Source organism: Camponotus floridanus, unplaced genomic scaffold (genome assembly GCF_003227725.1).
Source record: "Camponotus floridanus strain SB8 unplaced genomic scaffold, Cflo_v7.5 scaffold24, whole genome shotgun sequence".
NCBI classification, from domain to species: Eukaryota; Metazoa; Arthropoda; class Insecta; order Hymenoptera; family Formicidae; genus Camponotus; species Camponotus floridanus.
The window spans coordinates 436,758-457,056 of record NW_020229370.1 but is presented as its reverse complement, the minus strand read 5'-3'; the positions used below and the strand labels follow the sequence as shown (position 1 = coordinate 457,056).

Here is a 20,299-nt window from a genome sequence, read left to right as displayed (position 1 = left end):
ACCGACCGAGCTATGATCGGGTCCAGCATTCCTCTCTCCTTGCCTTTAAGGATAAAATAGCGGGGCGCGCGAGAGCGCGCGGCGAGCAAAGAGGTCCTTAAAAGAATTCCAGCCATTACGCATCATAAAAATAATTTTTGCGATTGTCTCCGAGGGACCCCGGCCCCGGTGGTCAGGGCCCCTTCTTCGGGCTTCGTTAAACGGTCGGGCTCCCCCGACCGAACTCGCTTTTTTATCGCCTCTCGCTTGTGCCGCGTAATGAATTATAAGGCGGGATACGCGCGATATCCTTACCGAGCACGCCTCGCGATAGCGCAAGGATTAGGGGTAAGAACAGAGGTGCGAATATTTTGTGATTTAACCTAGATATATTTCTCAACGCGGATACTTCATTAAATTAATTTAAATTAAACTCATTAATTTATCAGCAATGTAAGATATGGAAGATCGAAAAATGTAATTTAAAAGAAAATAATCTCTTGCGCGTAAAAATGATTACAAGAATCGAAAATAATATTAAAAGATATTTTTCTCATAAAACCTTGTTTTTTTCGAGAATTAATTTTGAACATTGGACAAACTAAAAGACGTCTAGAAAAAAAATGGAGGAAATCATCACAAGATGAGGCGTCACGCGAAAATTTAAAGGCTAAATTTGTCTTGTCTCACTGATCAGGAATTCTGATTGAAATCTCGAATAGTTGTGCGATTTATCACTCTCTATCTCTTTCTCTCTCTCTCTCTCTCTCTTTTTCTCATTCTTTCTGACGCAATGACTGATCTGCGCGAATCGATTCTTTCGCGGTGTTTCGTAATCGCACGTAGAAACTAACTCGATCTTTTTCATTAAGACGAGGGACGGGCGTGCGCCATTGTTGCATATACGTGCAGAACGAATGTGCGAGCAATCCGCATGGCTGGTCGCCGGGCGATCGTAGATTTATCTTCCAAGTGATGCTTGCGCGGGTACGCAATAGCGCAACATTGTTCTGCTCGAGATCGCTCGTTGCGATAGACAGTGCTGACTTATGCATATGGCATTATAACCGTACACCCCGACTTTCCTCGCCCTCCCCTCCGATTACTATCATTAATTGAAAAATATCAAGTTCATCCGTGACACTTCCGCAATATAACATACTCGTATATATCAATTATATAACTAATTAATTTCTAATTAATTTTGAATTTTGTGCTATTCATCTAAAACAGTAACATTAATATTTTCTCATTTCATTGCGAAAAATTGATTCAATTTCTCGATATTTTTTATATAAATTTTTACCTATCAAATCGAGATTTCAAATAATTAGATTTCTTTTATTTAAAATAAATATTTTAAAGCAAAAAAAAAAGAAACTATTTCGGTTAGAAAATAAATAATCGGTTAAGAATCTTCTCCTCTTCCTAGATTAGACAAATTTCATACTATGTACCGTGTCGTGTTGCTATAGCTCGATTCCGTTAGAGATTGATTGCCTTTAAATTGACCGGTATAATTGGTCTCGCCGTCTCTCGGCAATAACGATATCCCATGTAAGTACACCCATAAATTAATTCGTCGCTGCGCTTATTTAACTTTTCTCCCTCTCCTTCTCTCTCTCGTAGAGGATATCTTCACTCATGCTTCATTCGTTACTCACGAGATTCTTCATTCCTTAATCGCGCAATTGATCCTTTTCAGAGGAGAGATTAGCCGACGCCAAGTTTGTCCGTTCGAACAATGGTCAAATTCCACTTTACGAGAGAGAGTACCGGCTATATTATTTATAAACGAGAAGAGGAATTGTCGATATGAAGCAATAGGTTACAGTTATAGTAGGAAGTTGTCGGCGACCTTTCGGCACGGGGACGTGTCTAATGCATTATCGATTTGACCCCTCGCTCGTCGAACATTCCGATACTCGGGAACAATCGGCCGATCTCTCTGGATCTTAGCTTTTCCCATCTTTCGAATGCCATTTGCAATGTTTCGCGATGCATTTGAAGAGAGTACTTGTATTTCGTTGGTGTTTCTAGTTACGTTGGCTTTCTTATCAATTTCGCGAGACTAGATGACGATCAGTTGACGACTGATCGAGACTATGAATTAGAATTTTAAAAGTACATAAGCGTAATAATAAGCTAATACATAATAATAAGTTAGTGCATAAGCATAATAATATCGATATACGAAATTAATTATATTGCTATCGGTATTTGCAAGAATGTTTCTCAATGAAATAAAAGTAGCCTAGTCTGCTGTAGCGATAATTTAACGAGTTTTTTTATATTTACTGTATATAAAATAGATTTAATATCGGAACGTTTATTTATAAGACTTTCGTTTCGAATATCTGTGCAAGTGTAACACATTCTTACCTGTATGTTGAGCACGATATCCCGGTGTTGCAGGCCATCGTCGGCGCGCACTCTTAGCACATATTTCTCTTTCGTTTCCCTGTCGAGGGCCTCTGCGAGCGTTAATTGACCGGTGGTTGGATGCAGCTGGAATTGTTGCATCCCGTCGTCGAAGTCGTCGGCATCGTTGGCGACGTCGTTGTTGTTGTTATTATTTTTGGCGAATGGCTCGGTGTAATTGTCGGGATGATGATGACGATGACGACGATGATTCGGCACCAGGGTGTAAGTCAGGGTACCGATGGTGTCCGGATCACGGGCCTTGAGTACCGTGACAACGGTGTTGGGCAGCGCCTCCTCGGATATCTTAAATTTCCATGGGCCCGAACCCCACGTAGGAGCCACATCGTTCTTATCCAGCACCGTCACGCGTACCTGCAACAAGAAGGAGACGATTAGAAGTGGCTCACCGAGGTCTCATCGGTCATTCTGATCAGATTGAGTCGTTGGTGACTCGACGGTAACGATGAGTATTGTCGGTCAGTGAGGAATGTTCGGGAAATGTTAAGCTGAGAAAGTCTCGTGTGTTCTTGGTCAAGGCTTCCCAAGACGGTTGTGTTCCCAAGACGGCTTTCCCGGACCGATTATATCGGTCATTGTAAAAATTCTCTATCGTTTAATTAAAATCTTGTCACGTGACACTTTGTATCATAGAGAATGAATTTTTCTCCGACATAATTTCTACGACAGATGTCGAAGGACTATAATAATTATATAAAGCGTGAGATAAAGAAGCAAAAAATTAATTCTGAAATATATCGAGATGCAAGCGAGTTCGATATGAGAATTTGCGACAAGAAGATTCGGCTAACCCCGGGAACATAATTGCACGTCGAAAATTACGTGTCGAAGGAAACATACGAAGGCCACTACGATGCCGAAGTCACGGTATGCATGCGAAGATCCGTGAGAAAGTTAGTTTTTCGATCCCGCTCTTGTGCATGTCTCATTTCATTAAATTCTCAGTCACGTCAACAGCTTCAAGGTTTGTATGCGACTACGAGCCACTGGTATATCAAGAAATGGGACACTATATGAATCATTGGAAAGGTATAATGCGCGATTAATAGTCGATCAAAGGTAAAAAAAAAAATTAATTTTACATTTAATTTAAATATACTTATTTAGAAAAGAGATGATCACACACACAAAATATGGAACTGTATAAATCTATAAATCTGAAATTATTGATGTAAATTTGTAAGTTATAAAACATCAATGATCGATCAATTTAAACCTAGACTGTTTCTAATGTCAATATTTACATAAGTAATAAATGCATTTCAGTGTGCGTTAGAATGAAATAGCGGACTCGATTAAAATATTTTCTCATATGAGTTATCTTTCTCTTTCTTTCTCTTACGAAAGAGAAGCATAAATTGTTTTTCCTTTACGGTCAGCCGATGTTACCTCGTAGCCGTAGTAATATTCTCTTATGTACACATAATCCGGCCGACAGATAAAGTACGCGGACATCTCTCAGATATACATAGAAAGCTTTTATATAAGCGGCCGATCCGAAGACGCGGGCGCATTTGTCTTCCTAGTAATTAGTCGGATCCCCCTTCCCACCCCTTGTCATTGACGGAGTGGTTACCATCGATTACTGCTCTCTAGGCGTGCCTGTATCGTCGTCGGTGAAACAACGCGTGGATGACGAAACAAAAGTCCAGACGCGCGGTGCGAGAGTAAAGCGGATTAAGCGAGAATAAATCGACGCGATCCCGTGACCTGCCGCCGCAATAAATCGCGTGTAACCCAGATGCACCGATCATTGCCCAGATGGATGCGCTTATGCAACTTGTGCATGATCGACGCGTGTCGCGTTTGTAGGCGATCTCGACCGGCGATCGATATCGCTCGTGTGTTATTAAAGGATTACGCCACCTTGGAACTTTCAATAAAATGCGAAAGAGAGACGGAGAGAGAGAGAGAGAGAGAGATCGCATGTAAGAGAGAAACGTGTGTATATAAATATGTCAATAAAATATTATATCTCTTCAAGAATAAAATATTTAAAAAATATTTAATAATTTTTAAAAATAGATTTTTTTCGAAAATTACGAGCAAAATATATTTAAAATAATATAAAAAATATTTATGTATTATTTTTTTGAAAAATTTAATTTGCTAAATAAAAAGAGAGAATTTTCTTTTGTAAAGAAATTCTAAATCTTTCTCATAAATGTTTAATTGTATCACATAATATGTATGACTAATCGGTTTAACTCGCTACATTTTAAGATTGCTTGTCGAATCACAGTTCTCTTTTTTTTCACGAATCAAATGTTAGATCAACGGACAGTTATGACCGTCAGCATTATCGACTGCCAAAAATCGACACGATAAGGGACATCGATAACGAGCCGGGCCTGGGCCGGGAGCTCGTTCGCCTAATGTATTCACGTGTATTCACGAAGTATACCGACGTTGTTCGACGAGATAAATTTATGCAAAGTCCGTCGAAGCGGGTCCATCGATAATTATAGGAGGGCCCTCTCGCGCTACGTTGTCATTAATAGCAGCTATCGGCAGTCACGTGTTAAATGGCCGCGACGTATCTTAAACTTCCCGACATAGTTCACACGATCCACAAGATTGACTCTTATCTCGTAATGATGCGATAACGGCGGATTTCGTTGCACGTGAACCGTTCGCCACCCATGCATGATGCCTCTGTTAAGCGAACCGATACTTATTTCAGGCAGGCGAAAACGCAGCCTGCGTGAATAACGCGCTTCGTCACGATCTCTGTGTCCCATTAATTCTTGATTTCGCGATTAATTTTAAACGTCACCGCGCGTTAACGTTTGCCTAATCAATTGTAAGAATGTCACGTACGTCAATCTTTTCGCCAGTCAGATATCGATCATTTTGAATGACTCTGATTTCCTAATCAATTAGATAAGATTGATGTATCGAAAAATTATTTCGCATTTTTTATTCGATCCGTTGATTTGATTGAAAGCGGGTAACGCATATTCTTAATTAATGTAATTTCTGTTGTATTAATTATAGCGCAAAATTTGCGTTGCTTATTACGACGTTGTTCATATATAATTTGTTAATTATATATGAATCATTGATAAAAATGTAGAAAAATTTGAAAAAATATAGTTAATTTGCCGTCCTAATTCGTCATAATGGTATAAACTTATTTATTGCCGCAACCAAAATAAACCAACTATACTGTCTGCGCAAACCCGCCATTTAGGGCGCTATTGCATCAGTGCCGGTTGGCAGTAATCCTAATTAACTCACTTCCCATCTCCGTCTAGATTATACGCATGGCTGTAGGTCGAGAGAGGAGTAACAATTCGCTAATTTGGAGTTAGTTAATGTAGATTGTCGTGCGATGCAATCTTGGATCTGATATTGCATCGCTGTGACCTAATCGCTAATTATCTCAATTAAAAATCCTCGAATTGTTTATGCAATTGTGGCAAAAGAGGAGTTGTACGAGTAATTAGCGAAAAGGGCAAGTTTCTTTTTTTCAACGCGTAAAGATTCAGATCCGAGGAGCGAGGATCAAACTCGAGTCCGCAGAACCTAACATTGGATCGCAACGAAGAACGATGTCTCTTGCGTCGGCGTTAAAATCACCGCGTCGGAGATATCGACGGCGCGTCAAAATCCTCCAGCTCCGAGATTATCTCCAGTTACGAGACTCTGGAAGATCAGTTCGCCCGTTATACGATTTCTCTCTCTCTCTCTCTCTCTTTCTCTTTCTCTCTTTCTCTCGTCGTCATCGTCCTCGTCCGCGACATCATCGTCGCGAGCGAGCGGAAACAGCAACGAACGAGGCAACGGCAACAATAAGCAGACAAATCAGTGCGGTCATATAGCTGTCTCTGGATTACAATCCCACCCTCTTTTCTCTCCGTATCCTCTCTTTCTCTCGCTCTTTTCTCTCTACTCCTCCGACGCGGCGCGAGAGCGCGGAATATGGACGGTAAGAAACGCCTGGAGAGAGGAGCATTCGGAGTGCAAGGAAAGATGGTATCTGCGTCAGCGCGGTCGGGGATCAGCGGATCGGATCGAGTCGCTCAGCGGGGGTTTCTTTGGGTCATGCACGAAGTGAGTCCCATTCTTCTGAGAGCCCCGCGTTCCACCGTCCCGCTCCGCCGCTCCCGGGCCCACCGGCTCGGGTCCCCCTTTCTCGTCCCACCCTTTCGCCTTGCGTCGGAGGCATGCATCGAGCGGGCCGATACACTCGAGGAGCGCGATTCCCGTCCCCTTTTACCGAACGAGGTCCTATGGGTTCTCTATGAGGGGTCGAACCACTGACATCGGCCGATTAATAACACGTCTTCGTGGGGGCCCGCATGGCCCACGACGACGATGACGACGACGACGACGACGACGACCGAGCGAGCGAGAGAGAGACTTAAAGGACATCGTAATTCTCTGAATAACGACCGAAGACAATAAGATATGTATCTACTCTAATAGCCGTTTTCCTCCCGCATTCCGTACGACATATAGAAAAATTTGAGAGAGTCGGGAAATATATATAGTAGAAATGTAAGCGCGGAAGATGCTATCTGCAAAGCTCGTATATCGATGTTTCTTTCGAGAGATTCGTGACATTTACTAATAAGTTAAAATTCTTTAAATCATTATAGATAATCTTGTATAAATTCTGGCTGCAATATCATTGTGATTTTTCTTAAGCAAGCCTTCATCCTATGTTTTTTAACTTTATAATATATTTTTTTAATTAAATTTCAATATTAAAACAATATATGTATTAATTAAATTTCAATATTAAAAAATATATGTAATTTCAATATTAAAAAAAAATATTTTATTAAAAAATTCACTTGAAATGGACAGAATTTCGGCGAACGATTTTTAAAATAAACAATACTAACGTACATGTATACGAATAAATTTCGCGTGAATAATTATATTCAAATAAAAGTGTCGTGTGCGATATTGCAACCCTATACTTTTTCCATGCACGATGCGTGGAAAATTAAACGTTATAACGTAACGAGCGGTAATTATCGAGCGTTATAGAGAGATTCGTAAATCAAAGAAGCGTATACTGTAAAATCGGCATGATTATCGCGCGATTTTCCGCTAACTTCCCGCACTCGGCTCGCATGGAATTTGAAATTCCGCGATGTGTATCTGCTAATGGCTGCTTTACGCCTCGCGGTTGTAGGCCGCATTCGTGAGCGACGAGAGCGTGCGGTTGCAACGGTCGTAGCGTTATTGCGACGTAATTATTAGCCGGTTATTACGCGCGCGAGAGCGCACGTTCCCCACATCTTTGAATGTATCGAAGCCTCATTTGCAATCGAGGAGAACCTTATTTTTCAATTAATTAATTAAATCGTTTTCTCTCATTCCGAGAGAGCTCAATATGAATTTCTCGGCGCTGTTCAGTAGCTTTGAGATGTTCGAATCGTAGTGTTACAAGTGTGTATATATACTAATTGTAAGTTTATAATTTTGAACCTTTCTTCACTGTTGGAATTAACGGAACTTTTAATAATCTTCCATTTTCTTCTCTTCGTAGAAATAATTCGCGACAAAAAGAATTAAAATTTATTAAACATAAATTAAGGAGGACACGCGACTAGCTTTAATTAATCCGAAAGTAATTGTGTTTCTATATAGATTATTTTTTATTTCTCTTCTGCTTTACACATTTACATTTCCTAATAAATTATATTTTCTAATAAAATCATTCAATAAAGGCGAGTCTAAATAAAAGCGATTAAAGATAGCGTATTGTCGCCGCGCGTTCAAACGAACGCGTAAGTCTCTTGGAGAGACTCAATTATTTCTCATTCTCCCCCATCTTCCCCATCGCGAACCATGAGCGCAACGATAATAGTTTTGTCAGAACGAAATATATTTTTCGCGAGAAGGGAGAGAAAGAAGGAGAGAGAAGGAGCGAGAGAACAGGAAGTCTTCTCTCGCCGGCATTCCACGGCTTAATAACGATCCGCCAGCGCGGATCCCGTAGGCCACTTAAAGGGTGTACTATAATTCCGTATAACGGCCACGACGGGACAATAAATCCGCGGTGCTTAGGACTAATAGCTTTGTTTTCCCATCATCCACCGTCCACTCTGCACTGTCACTCAACACGATACGTCAGAACGTCAGGACGCTCGGTATCGTGTCGTATAATAAATCTGACGGATGCCATAGGCCACGGCGAGCTGTTCCCATCAATCGTTAATAACCCTCCGTCATATCGCTTGTGTCCCGAGATGCCTGAGCTGGGTTCCCTTTACCGGGAACCTCTCTGAGCGATATGAACGTAACGAAGATATCGAGATATCGATTAATAATGATTCTCAATGTTTCGATTCGATTTTACGGAAAGGAAAAATTTAAAAAGGGATCTGGAAAATTTAGACTTCCAATTAGAGAAAATTATTACTCGAATAGCAGCGTGATGAATCTAAATATCCAGAATCTTTTGAAATAACATAACGAAGCTCGGGATAAACTATTCGTTTGCTTTTTATTTCGAGTCTCCGTGTATGAGGAGGGATTATTTGTGACAACGACTCCTCTTCAAGGATTGTCGCGCGCACAATACCGGGTGTACGCATCCAAATAAAAGAAAGAAAATATATTTGAGGCCGGTTAGAGAGAGCCGGTCGGCCCGCTGACATCGTCGACGATCGATAACGTGAATTTGCGACTTTGTCAGGACACGAGTAAAGTCACAATGTCGTCATATCTCATCGCGCGCCGCGATCGTGAGCGATGGCCAGGTATGCGCCGATCGCATCGTTTGCAACATTGTGTCACAGGAGGGCCAAGCATATTAATTTCCGTCGGTCGCGGGGCCTGACAGGCGACGATGAGAGGAGAGGAATCCGGCCCCGATGTCCTTGAACTCTTCGTCGTTTCCATCGTCTCGCGTTACTTCTCTCTTCGTCACCGGAAACGCAGATTTCGACTCCGCAACTTTTGAAAGAGTTCTTTCGGGGTGTTGCGTTTACACTTATGTAGCCTAATAATTAATATAATAATTTATATGACGCTATAAATGTTATATATTAATTTCATCTGATAAATTAGAGGAAATAGATAAATCGCATATTACTTGAAACATCAGGAAAATTTTCTACAATAGCTCGTGCCCTGAGAGATATAAAAAAAATGAAAAAAATGAAAAAAGGACATTTTTAAAATTTAATAGAGAGGTCTAAGATTGTCACATTCTTCGCGAGGATGAGTTACATCTCGAAGATGCAATTAAAAAAGGAGAAATTGACGAATGCGCGGGGATGGAACAACAGGTGACAGGAGGGAGAGAGGGGAAGAAGAGAGGACAGATATCCTTCGACGAGGAAGCCTTCCAAGTTCCCGCTGCGGTCTCTCGCCTGCGGGATCCCGCTTTGTTTTTCTCGCCGCTCTCATCCTCCCTCCCTCCCCCTGTGCCGCAGAAAGTCTCTCTGATCCTCGACTGATCGGGGCAGCATTGATCGGAGCAAGATGTCGCGGCAGACCGCAACGCGCGGCTTAAGTGTCCGTTATATGCGGAATATGTCACGGGAAAACGACCTCGGCGAGAAGAAGATCGGTAGCTCTCTTCTTTGCGGAGTTAACCTTCGATCGGCGTGTCGCTTTCGATATGAATCAGTGTCCGAGACGAGAATCGCGTTGTTCTTGTAACGTCAGTTCTACACCCCAGTACGGGCCACTTAGGCTCGTAACTACTTGGAAAAAATTGAGGAAATTTGTGCAACACAAGATCCATCAGGTTTAGTTGTAACTTTAAAAAAAAAAAACATTTTTCTTTTTTTCTATACATATGCTCTTTTTTTCTATACAAATTCTCTTGAAAAGATACTTTTGATACGCAAATCACGATTTATGCCCGATCGCTCTCTCGTACGTAGGTATTTTTTCGAAGACATGTCATTAAAGCAATTTGTTGATAATAAAAAAAGTAGTAATAATTTGTGAAATAATTATAATATTCACTACAATTATAATTTAAAATTATAATAATTGTGGATAATTGATAAACGATTGTAAAACAATTATAATAATGCTGCACGATTATATTGAGAAAATTTATAATTTTAAAATAACTTATATAGAATATATAATAATATACTAACAATAAGATAATAACATATATATGATATCAGAGAATCCATCAAGATGTTACTTTCCCATGTTGTATGTCTATCGAGTTTTCAATAAAAACAATAAAGTAAAAAATTGTTACAACTCTTTATGAAATTAACAAGTTGAAATTAATGATATCGATTTTGAATCGCACCTGGACCCTTGAATCGTAGAATTCGCGTTTCTTCAGCGGAAGAACTTAGTTCGTTTTACAGGATAAAACCGGCGGCTAGTAAATTTATATCCCTCCCGTATTATCATAACAATGCGCACATCTTTTTCTCAAGATTCACTACGACGTGTCTTCTCTGCTAAATCCTAATTTAGCGACGTTCTCTCTCTATCTCCCTCTCTTTCTCTCTCCCTCCGTTTCCCTTTTGCTCCGATGAACGCAGCGCAAGACATCGAGTTTAGGTGGATGCAGGTCTTTGTGCAAGATCCGTCAGGTGGCCGGTGATGGATCATCCGTTTTGAAATACGGCTGCCAACTTATTTTTATCTCGCCTCCGCGGGAGGATTCGTTCAAATTGTATTACAATACCGGTCAAATGAGAAGTAACGAGCAATGATGGTGGATTTAGGGGCCCTAAACGCAACAACATTCCCGAGCTACATTCTTATCCAGAGCTTATTAAAGAATTTTGCAGATATAAAAATCTATATTAATATATTTTATATATAAATATTATTTCTTTATTTCACATATTAATAACTGTATATTTATCGCAAACTTTTAAAAACAATTACAATTTATCAAATAATTTGAGAGATACTTGAAAATATAACTTACATTATAATAATTTAAAGTTTTTTATTTTTAATGATTATTCGACAATTACACGTTATTAATGAACAAATACTAACACACTTTAAGTAATTTAAATTTAATTTCAGCTTTCTTTGCCGCAACAGTGAATATAGATACTATCTTTCGTTAGGATTTACAAGATTAATTGGAATCTGTGCGTCCGACGTACTGGAAGGAAACTAATTTCCGGCAGACCGATCGTGCGAGAAATCGAGGGACACGCGGATCGATACCCGCTGCCGATCATTGGACAATTAAAATGACATCCCGCGCTCGTTCGCGCTAAATTATGCGCTTGGCGAGGTCTTCTTATTCGCGAGACGCGTCTCGCGAATAAGAAGAACATAGGTGCGACTATATGGAAGGGTAAAAGAAGAGAGCGCGTACGTGCGCATTTATATATAAAGGGTGTCGCGCAGCTACTATATTCTTAATCATTTTTACAATTGATAAACGATTTTTTTCAGCGAAGAACATGTACGCATCATGAGAATTGTCAAGACAAACACTTTGTATATTTTTGTAATTCAGGTTCTTTAATAGAATAACGTCGATTAAAATTAACGTGATCTTGTCGCACACATTTGTTCTCCCGAATTTTAGTTTTTTGACAGCAAACTGTAGATCATTAATTACTAATTGTTCAAAATTTACAAGTATAATCATGGAAGAACATGGATATCATATTAAAGAATCTGTCGTAAGGGACATTTGATAATTTCGAGTCACCCCGTATACATTTATGTATAAGCAGAAGAGCGATCGGAGCGAGAGGAGAGAGAAAGGCGATGAGGATGGCGATGAGAACGGTGGAAAAAAACGAGGCAGAAGGTAAGTGGAATGACGTGCGTGGAAGTAGAATAAGGAGGGAACAAGACGAGGAGAGAACAGGATATAAAGAGGAACTGGAAAAGACTCCAGAGAAAGATGAGAGAGAGAGAGAGAGAGAGAGAAAGAGAGAGAGAGAGAGAATACGAGGGATGCTGCAGAAAAAAAAAGTAGAAGAGGAGGTGGCGCGGCGGAGGGTGAAGGAGATGGGGATTGTCTGGCGAAGGAACCTCTAACAACCTATGATCACGTTATTAATTGAAAGAGGACCGCCGATGCTACCGGTTACGCCACTGACTTTACGTGCCGTGTGGCACCGGCACGGGCTCATTTTTTAACGGAAACATTCTCGTCGATATATACACGCGCATCTGTGTGCGTACACGCACGCGCGTCCTTGTGCTTGTGTGTGTGCGCGCGCGGCATTTATATAAAATCTCGCGCCGACATTACCCTCGTCCCGGGGGTGAGCTTCCACGGAGATAGGGAGATATCTACGCGCGAATGTAATGAGATGGTAACGAGTTTAGTCGTAATTGACGACGGTCCAAATGCGGGAGAAAGAGAGAGAGAAGAGAAGAAAAGAGGAGGCATGTCGTTCTTGCAAGAGTTGAGTTATCGAAGCCTTTTATGTAAAAGTCGGCGATGGGAGAATTTATGGCAAAAAGCGAGTCGTCGCGCAAAATGGACAACGCACTTTTTTTCTACATTTTATTAAACTTTGCGTAAAAAAAGTAACTTAAATAATATCTTATAATAATCATCAGTCTTGCTTGCAAAAATTGCATTTTTGTTTATACATTATAATAATAAATTATTCGTATAAATATTACACATATTATTAAATTAATATAATAAATTAGCTCTACACATTCTACACATATATGTTATATATAATAGTGTGTAATAAATGAGATTCCTGCATCAATTACTTTTATTTTTATACTTCTACAAATGTCTATATTTCAATTTCTGAAATTTTTTTTCTACCTCACTTTTCAAAGATGCTAAAATTATGCAAAGATATAAATCTCTACAGACATTTATATTCGGTAAAATATGATTTTCGAGATGCTGAGATATATTTTTGGCACCATACGAATATCATTTAAATAAATTAACAAAGCTATTTTGACAAATAAAATTTACAAAGAGCAACAATAAAAAAAATATTTTTCAGACTTATATATTTATTTTTTTACAATATTGGACAAATCGGCGTGATCGAGGATTATAAAGTAAGAAGATTTTCAAGATGCTGAGATATATTTTTGGCACCGTATGAATATCATTTAAATTAATTAACAAAGCTATTTTGACAAATAAAATTTACAAAGAATAATAAAAAAATATTTTTCATATGTTTATATATTTATTTTTTTTATAATATTGGACAAATCGGCGTGATCGAGGATTATAAAGTAAGAAGATTTTCAAGATGCTGAGATATATTTTTGGCACCGTATGAATATCATTGAAATAAATTAACAAAGCTATTTTGACAAATAAAATTTACAAAGAGCAACAATAAAAAAATATTTTTCAGACTTATATATTTATTTTTTTACAATATTGGACAAATCGGCGTGATCAAGGATTATAGAGTAAGAAGACCACGATAAATTCTCGCGGCATGACGCGGTTGTCGCGGTAAGTCGATCGCGAGGTCTTGGTCTTTTTACTGGGTGGGCAGCTCGATATCATGTCGAGGGAGAAAGTCGCGAGTCTCAATTACACATTGTAGTAGCAAGGAACGTAACTTACGGCAGTGTATGTCTCCTGTGGGAGTCGTATGTGCCTCGGTTACACGGGATACGACACTCGCTACTCGAGGGAAGAAAGACAGCTCATGGTCAGACGCGTGCAACGCGTGCTAAAACGCACGATGTTGTATAGACGCGGCGATAGAGCGGCCATAATTTCGACGAGAAGAAAAATGTATTTAAATTGGCCAGAGGGATATTTAATTAAAGGGACACTCGATTTGATTCTCATGCACGTGTCGTGCATTTAATATTAGGAGAATCTTCGCGAAGGAGTAACAAGAGTATAACGTTACACGTGAGGGCGAGGAGATTACACTAGGAATCTGAGATCGAAGAACATCGCCCTGGTCGGTTATGCGGGATATGACACGCGTGCAGGGAAACCGGGGGCCCCGAACGCGGGCCAGGTCGCGCTGGAAATGGGGACCGCCCGGGAGAGAAAGAGAGACCGCGCGAGAGAAGAGAAAGAGGAGAAAGAAAAATGCGCCGGTCGAGCAACTCTTGCGCGCGACAGTCCGGGTGTAGGCTCCTACTCGCTACGTTATACGAGCGCATATATGAGCGTGCAAGCGCGTAGAACACGTTTCGCGAAGGAGAGGGTGGGTAAGGACGGTGAGGGGACCTGCGGGGGAGATCTGCGGAGTCTGGACCCGCTGCTTATCAGAAAAATTTGTGGCGCGCGAGGCGTCGTTCTTTTCGCGCGCGGCGCGCATTCGTTCGCCCCTTGTGACGCTTTTGTGAGATGTTAAATTCCTTGTTTATTGTCGCATTGTGCGACAATAAATGCCGACATCGAGCAATGAGACACTAGGAGGAATACAATTCGTTCCATGTGTGTTCCCCGGTCTTCTCGAATTCTCTTCACCAAATTAATATTGTAAAAATAGTGAGGGATGATGCGCGCAACAATGTCATCCCCTATTATTAATTACTAGCTTGTCGTCCGACAGAAGAGGAGAAAAATGAGTATAGAATTTCTTTAATGGACAGCAAAATATACAAACTTAGTTAATATTGGAAGGGAAAATATTCGCGAAAGCGAGCGAAACATTTAAAAACTAAAGAACCTCAATTTAAATGCATGTATAAAATGCACCTATAATTTGCACCTTTATATTCTTTTTTCTCTTTCTCCCTCGTCTTTATTAATAAATTTATTTACTCATGATCTCGCTTCGATGCCCATTCGTTGGTGACTAACTCCTTCATATTTGGAAAATCTTTACACTCATGTATATATTTTGCTCTCACAAAGACGTGATATGAAAACAAAGGTGACATTTGAATCAGTATACATATGAATTTTCCTCCACCTTTCACAATATACAAATTTTACTCCAAAACAAAGAAATATAAACATTTCGAGCGTTTACACACTTATCGAAAAAAAATATCGCAGTTATTTTATATTACACAAATCGATATTGTAAAATGTTTATTTGAGAGATCTCGACCGGATTTTTTTATTTACTATCGTAGGTTATTGAAAAGTATTAATAAAATATAAAGAAAATATGAATAAAATATAGTGATTTGGAGTATAATACTGCTTCACACTCGCTTGTGACGTCATCACAAGTGTCTCTTTCGCAACATAACGATCTCCCTGGACGAGCCGGTCTCAACCGCGGGTCAAAGAAATTCGCGACGTTGTCTCCTCGTGCGCGAGCATCCCAACGAGCGAAGCTAAATTATCCGTTGTTTATTATCGCATTGTCGCGCGCCGTAAGTTATTTCCTCTTTTGATTTATTCCGCTGGTTGGCGCGAAAACGTCGTAACCAGCTTATTTCCTTTTTTCTCGGCTTGACCCCGACGTTCGGCGCGCGATTCTTCTTATGTAAAAAGCCCGACGCTCGCAAAAGGCAGGGTTTCGAAATTTCGCAACGCGACAATTCACGCTTATTTATCCTTGAATTTCGGTCTTTCTTTTTCGAGCGAATTCGGATTCGTCGCAAAAGACTGTCGTAAGATGGACAAATTTATGTGAAGCATCTTTAAAATGAGGCGATTACTATTGTTATTATATTCCATTTCTAAATTTATCTTGAAATTAATGCAAATTTGCTTTTTTTACGAATATTTAATCAAGATAATTTTGTATTCGTATCAATAAATTGGAATAAAAATTCGTGAATCAATATTGCAGATTAATATTGCAAGTAATAATTTAATACCTCGTGTGTATAAAAAAATCATCGCTTTGATATACGTTATCCTCGTAACTTCAGAAATTTGTGTAGAACACTCTTTCTCTTACAATGCAAATATATGTGCGAGTTTGTACATGTATATAGGCTTCCTTAGATGACTTGCATCGCTAACGGGAAAGATAATTTTGTTCTGAAAGAATTTCACTATTGTAAAATACGCTTTCCTTATTTCTTCATGCTGTGTGCATGAGTATATATGCTAATATTATTCAATGCGTTATTAAATAAATCGGTGATAATGCGTTGCATTAATGAATATGTCAATGATATAATAATTTATTTGAATGAAAATTTTAATGTGTAATAAATTCACTTCAAATTATTCAGAGAAAATCACACGATTTTATCGTATTGACTATACAGTATGAAAACAAATAATAAAACAAACAATGAATAAGATGTATTTATTTGTATCATAACCGCATTCATTTTGCCATATTAATTATATAAATTTAATAGAAAAAAAGTAAAACCGGACGTATGCTTTTTAATTTTTGTAAAATCTAATTATGACAGAATATTTAAACTCAATCTTTTAAGAACGAAAGACAGAATTCCATCGTTGTTAGAAAACATATCAAAATAAACATTCCAAAACATCCATAAGCAATCCCAAGACAAAATGCAAAAAGGAAAATGATGGCGATTTTATCCGGAGTAATCGAGACGCGAAAATAGTTGCGTTTTATCGCGCGAACAGCGACGAGACTCCTTCGGTGTAAAGCGTGCAAGGATTAAATAAGAAAAAAACGTAGGAAAAAGTCCTAACGCACATCCGCATACCTCGAACGCTCGGTTCAGCGGAAAGAACGTAAAAGCATTTACCACATTTTATGCATACGGTAGGCTGTACTCGCGCGAGAAGTTTCATGCGCATAGCGACTTGCTCATCATCGATTTGTCTCTCGAATATTTTATCTATCGCGCACGCTTCATTTTCCAATTTTTCCGTATCTATCGATTTTATTTTTGTAATGATTAGGAACACCTTATATGTATGATTTGAATAATTAATTATTGCGAAATTCATAAGAAGGAATAAACATAAGAAAAATGTATATTTTGCAAATTTTCATCTTTTTTTTTGATAATAGTAATAAATAAAACAACGAATATTTCTTGCCTCGACGACTATAGATGTGACAGATTTATATTCACAATAGCGCGCGTATATTTAATAGAATTCCCACCACCGAATCAATCGAATTTCGAGCTCGACAACCGATCTCGTAGCGATATAAATATCTCCCTCTCCCTCCCACATTCGTTTCCGCTTTCATTTATCATAGGCGAGAATATGCGCGTCGCGCGCGCCAGCCTTTACTTCATTTCGTCGTCGATTTCGAGATATGTTACTCGGTCGCACCTCTCCTTTGCAATCTCCTCGCAATTCTCTCTCCTCTCCCGCTCCCTCGGCAGCGAATTTATTTATAGTCCTCGTCGAGCTATGTATGATTCATGCACCGCCGTTTATGATATGCGCCGGCTATATTCTCGCGTATTCACCTTTCTGCGATGGTGCGGGATCTTCGCGCATTCCGCAAGTCGCGAGACTCGCGGATTTTACCGGCGCATTCATCACGCCACCGGAATCTCGCGAATTCTACAAAGTTGCAAATTTCCGGGTGCTACTCTAAAGAGGCGACACTTTGAAATCACCGAAGAAAGAAACTTCAAAAAAGAAACTTATAACAAAAGCTTTTTTACATATGAAGAGAAACTTTGTAATAATAAAAAATATATTTCTCAAAAAAGAGAGATAGATATTGTATCAATAAATTATAAATCATGAAATTTTATTTTTTTTCTAATAGTATGTACGAGAGAGACTTTTAATTGTGAAATACATTTTTTTATGTATGCGAAAATATTATTCTGTTTGATTTTTATTTCTATTCCCACTTATCAATTATTTATGAAAAGACTATCAAGGTAGACTTTTTTGAAATTAATAATTATATTTATAATAATAATATAACAAAATTAATATACAAAATTGTGTGCGACTGCCAAAATTATATAGAATCAGAAGGGAAATGCTTTGCTCTTCTTTTTGGAAGAAAAGAATTGAATGAATTTGTTAAGTTGTTCGATGTAACAGAACGGATGTATTTAATGTCCCCCATGCACCCCAAAGCACGCGTCTACTGGCATTTTTGCGCGATCGTTCATTAAGAAATTTCCATAGTACATGCTTATCTCTTAAAACAACTTTATGATTTTACGAACGTGTAGTCATTTTCCATTTGCGTGTCGTTACCTGCTTTTTTGTCTCTCTTTCTAGCTTTCGTGCAGGCAACTCTTTTGCCTAGATTACGCAAAAACGCGCTGCTATTTTCTACAACACGAACATAAACTCATGCGTTTTTATGAGATATGAATTCCGATTGATAACAGTTTGAAGGCTTTCGTATGAAGGAACCGGGAACTAATTTCGGAATCAAATTTCGGATCATTTTTAAAGCTGCATTTTTTAATATTAAATAAATTCGTACGTATATATTTACACTTTTCATATTATTTGTCCAATATTGATGAGAGGTCCAATATTGATACACAAAAAAGCATCAATTTATTTTAAACTCTTTTTAAGTTAAAATATATTTTTTATAATATATATCTAATATATGCATATATGATTTATAAATTATTTATTATATTACATTATTTATATTACATTATATATATAAAATCTTATTTTAATTATATAATTTTTAAATATATATCAAAAATATATTAGTTTATTTCTTTCAGATCGGCTCTGTGTCATTTTTTTAATATTTACTTTATTTGAGGCACAGCAAAAAGAAAGTTTGTAATTCCGCCGAAAAATGCGCTTTTCCCAAGCATTCTTCGCAAATTGCAATTTGAGTCTACATAATAAGTATGGTTTCGTAAATTTCTATCAGGATTTTCCCGCATCGCGAATGTTCTACATTATAATCCTCTCTCTTACGCGTCGATGGGAGTAAATTCTTGCTAGTAAAACTAATAAACTTAATCGAGGGGGCGTGCATTCAAGGGAATTTGGCGTCGTTTAGTGACAATCCGAACATCTCACGCTTTTCTATAACTAATCCGTAAACGAAGTCGCGTGACGACGACGACGATACGAGTTAATCGCGATAAAGTCGCAATTTCGCCGCGGAGAGCGGATTGCAATTACCACTTTCCATCTCGTGTCGGCGCAGTAGGTCAGATGCAAACTGGTTCTCGCCTCGGGCCGCGTAATAGAATACGAGGACAAATGTACAAAAGCGCATGGGATCATGGTCGATTACGCTCGTGGTTTTTGCGATCGCGTTCGCAGATTTTCCGCGGTTCGCTAAAGATTAAATTGAGCAGGGCGACATAACGGAGAGAAAAATTGCCAGAGGATTGTTTGATCGTAATAATTCCATAAAAAGATCCTTTTGATAATGTTCCCATTTATATTACTTATATTCCCATTTATATTTTACTTTATACTAATTGAATTATTATTTATCTATTATTTATTTAATTGGAAAAGAAATATATTAGCTAATCATTTTAATTTTTTTCTTAAAAAAAGATCCTAATATAATGCATAACCGAGATATAAAATGTGATGTATGTACTTGGTCGAAGCGTTATCCTAGCAAATCGAAATAAATGATTATTTGAGTGCGGTATTGGCAATAATGTTAAAATATATATTTTACGTTTACGATGTAAAAATTTACCGTGAGTATGCTATGAAAGAATCTTTACTTAAAATCATTGGGTCATTTATTTTACGTTCTGCTGAGATCATTTCCTACCGGAAGGAAAAATACGGAGTGCAAGAAATAAATATTATATCGATCTATTTATGTTCGTTTCATATCGATAATTAATTTATATTTCTTTCATATCGTACTAAACTTAGAGGAACTATATCACAAGATTACATAAATATTCTTGAAATTCCTATCATTAGCAATATTTCCTACATATATAGGCTATATTATATTTAAGACGCAAAATGCAAATAACACCGGTGAAAGAGACTCGACAAAAGTTCTTGAAGTGACAATAAAGCGACATTTTTCTAGGCAAATTTCCTCGAAGGAAGAGGAAGAGAGACAACAGGATATTCGCACGAAGCATGAACAAGAGACAAAAGAGAGACGCGAGTTGGATGCTGCGCGAGACACATGAGGAGAGAGCGGCG

The 20,299-nt window shown here is 38.5% G+C and overlaps 1 protein-coding gene across 1 annotated transcript in view; it reads right to left on the bottom strand.

Moving 5' to 3' along the window:
- The window catches only part of LOC105250759 (cadherin-related tumor suppressor), an 85,640-nt gene that overhangs the window by 25,223 nt on the left and 40,118 nt on the right, over nucleotides 1–20,299 (bottom strand). The window contains exon 2 of the mRNA XM_011257025.3: nucleotides 2,362–2,775. Coding sequence (XP_011255327.2) covers nucleotides 2,362–2,775 — 414 coding nt within the window. The remainder of the gene's footprint in view (nucleotides 1–2,361; nucleotides 2,776–20,299) is intronic.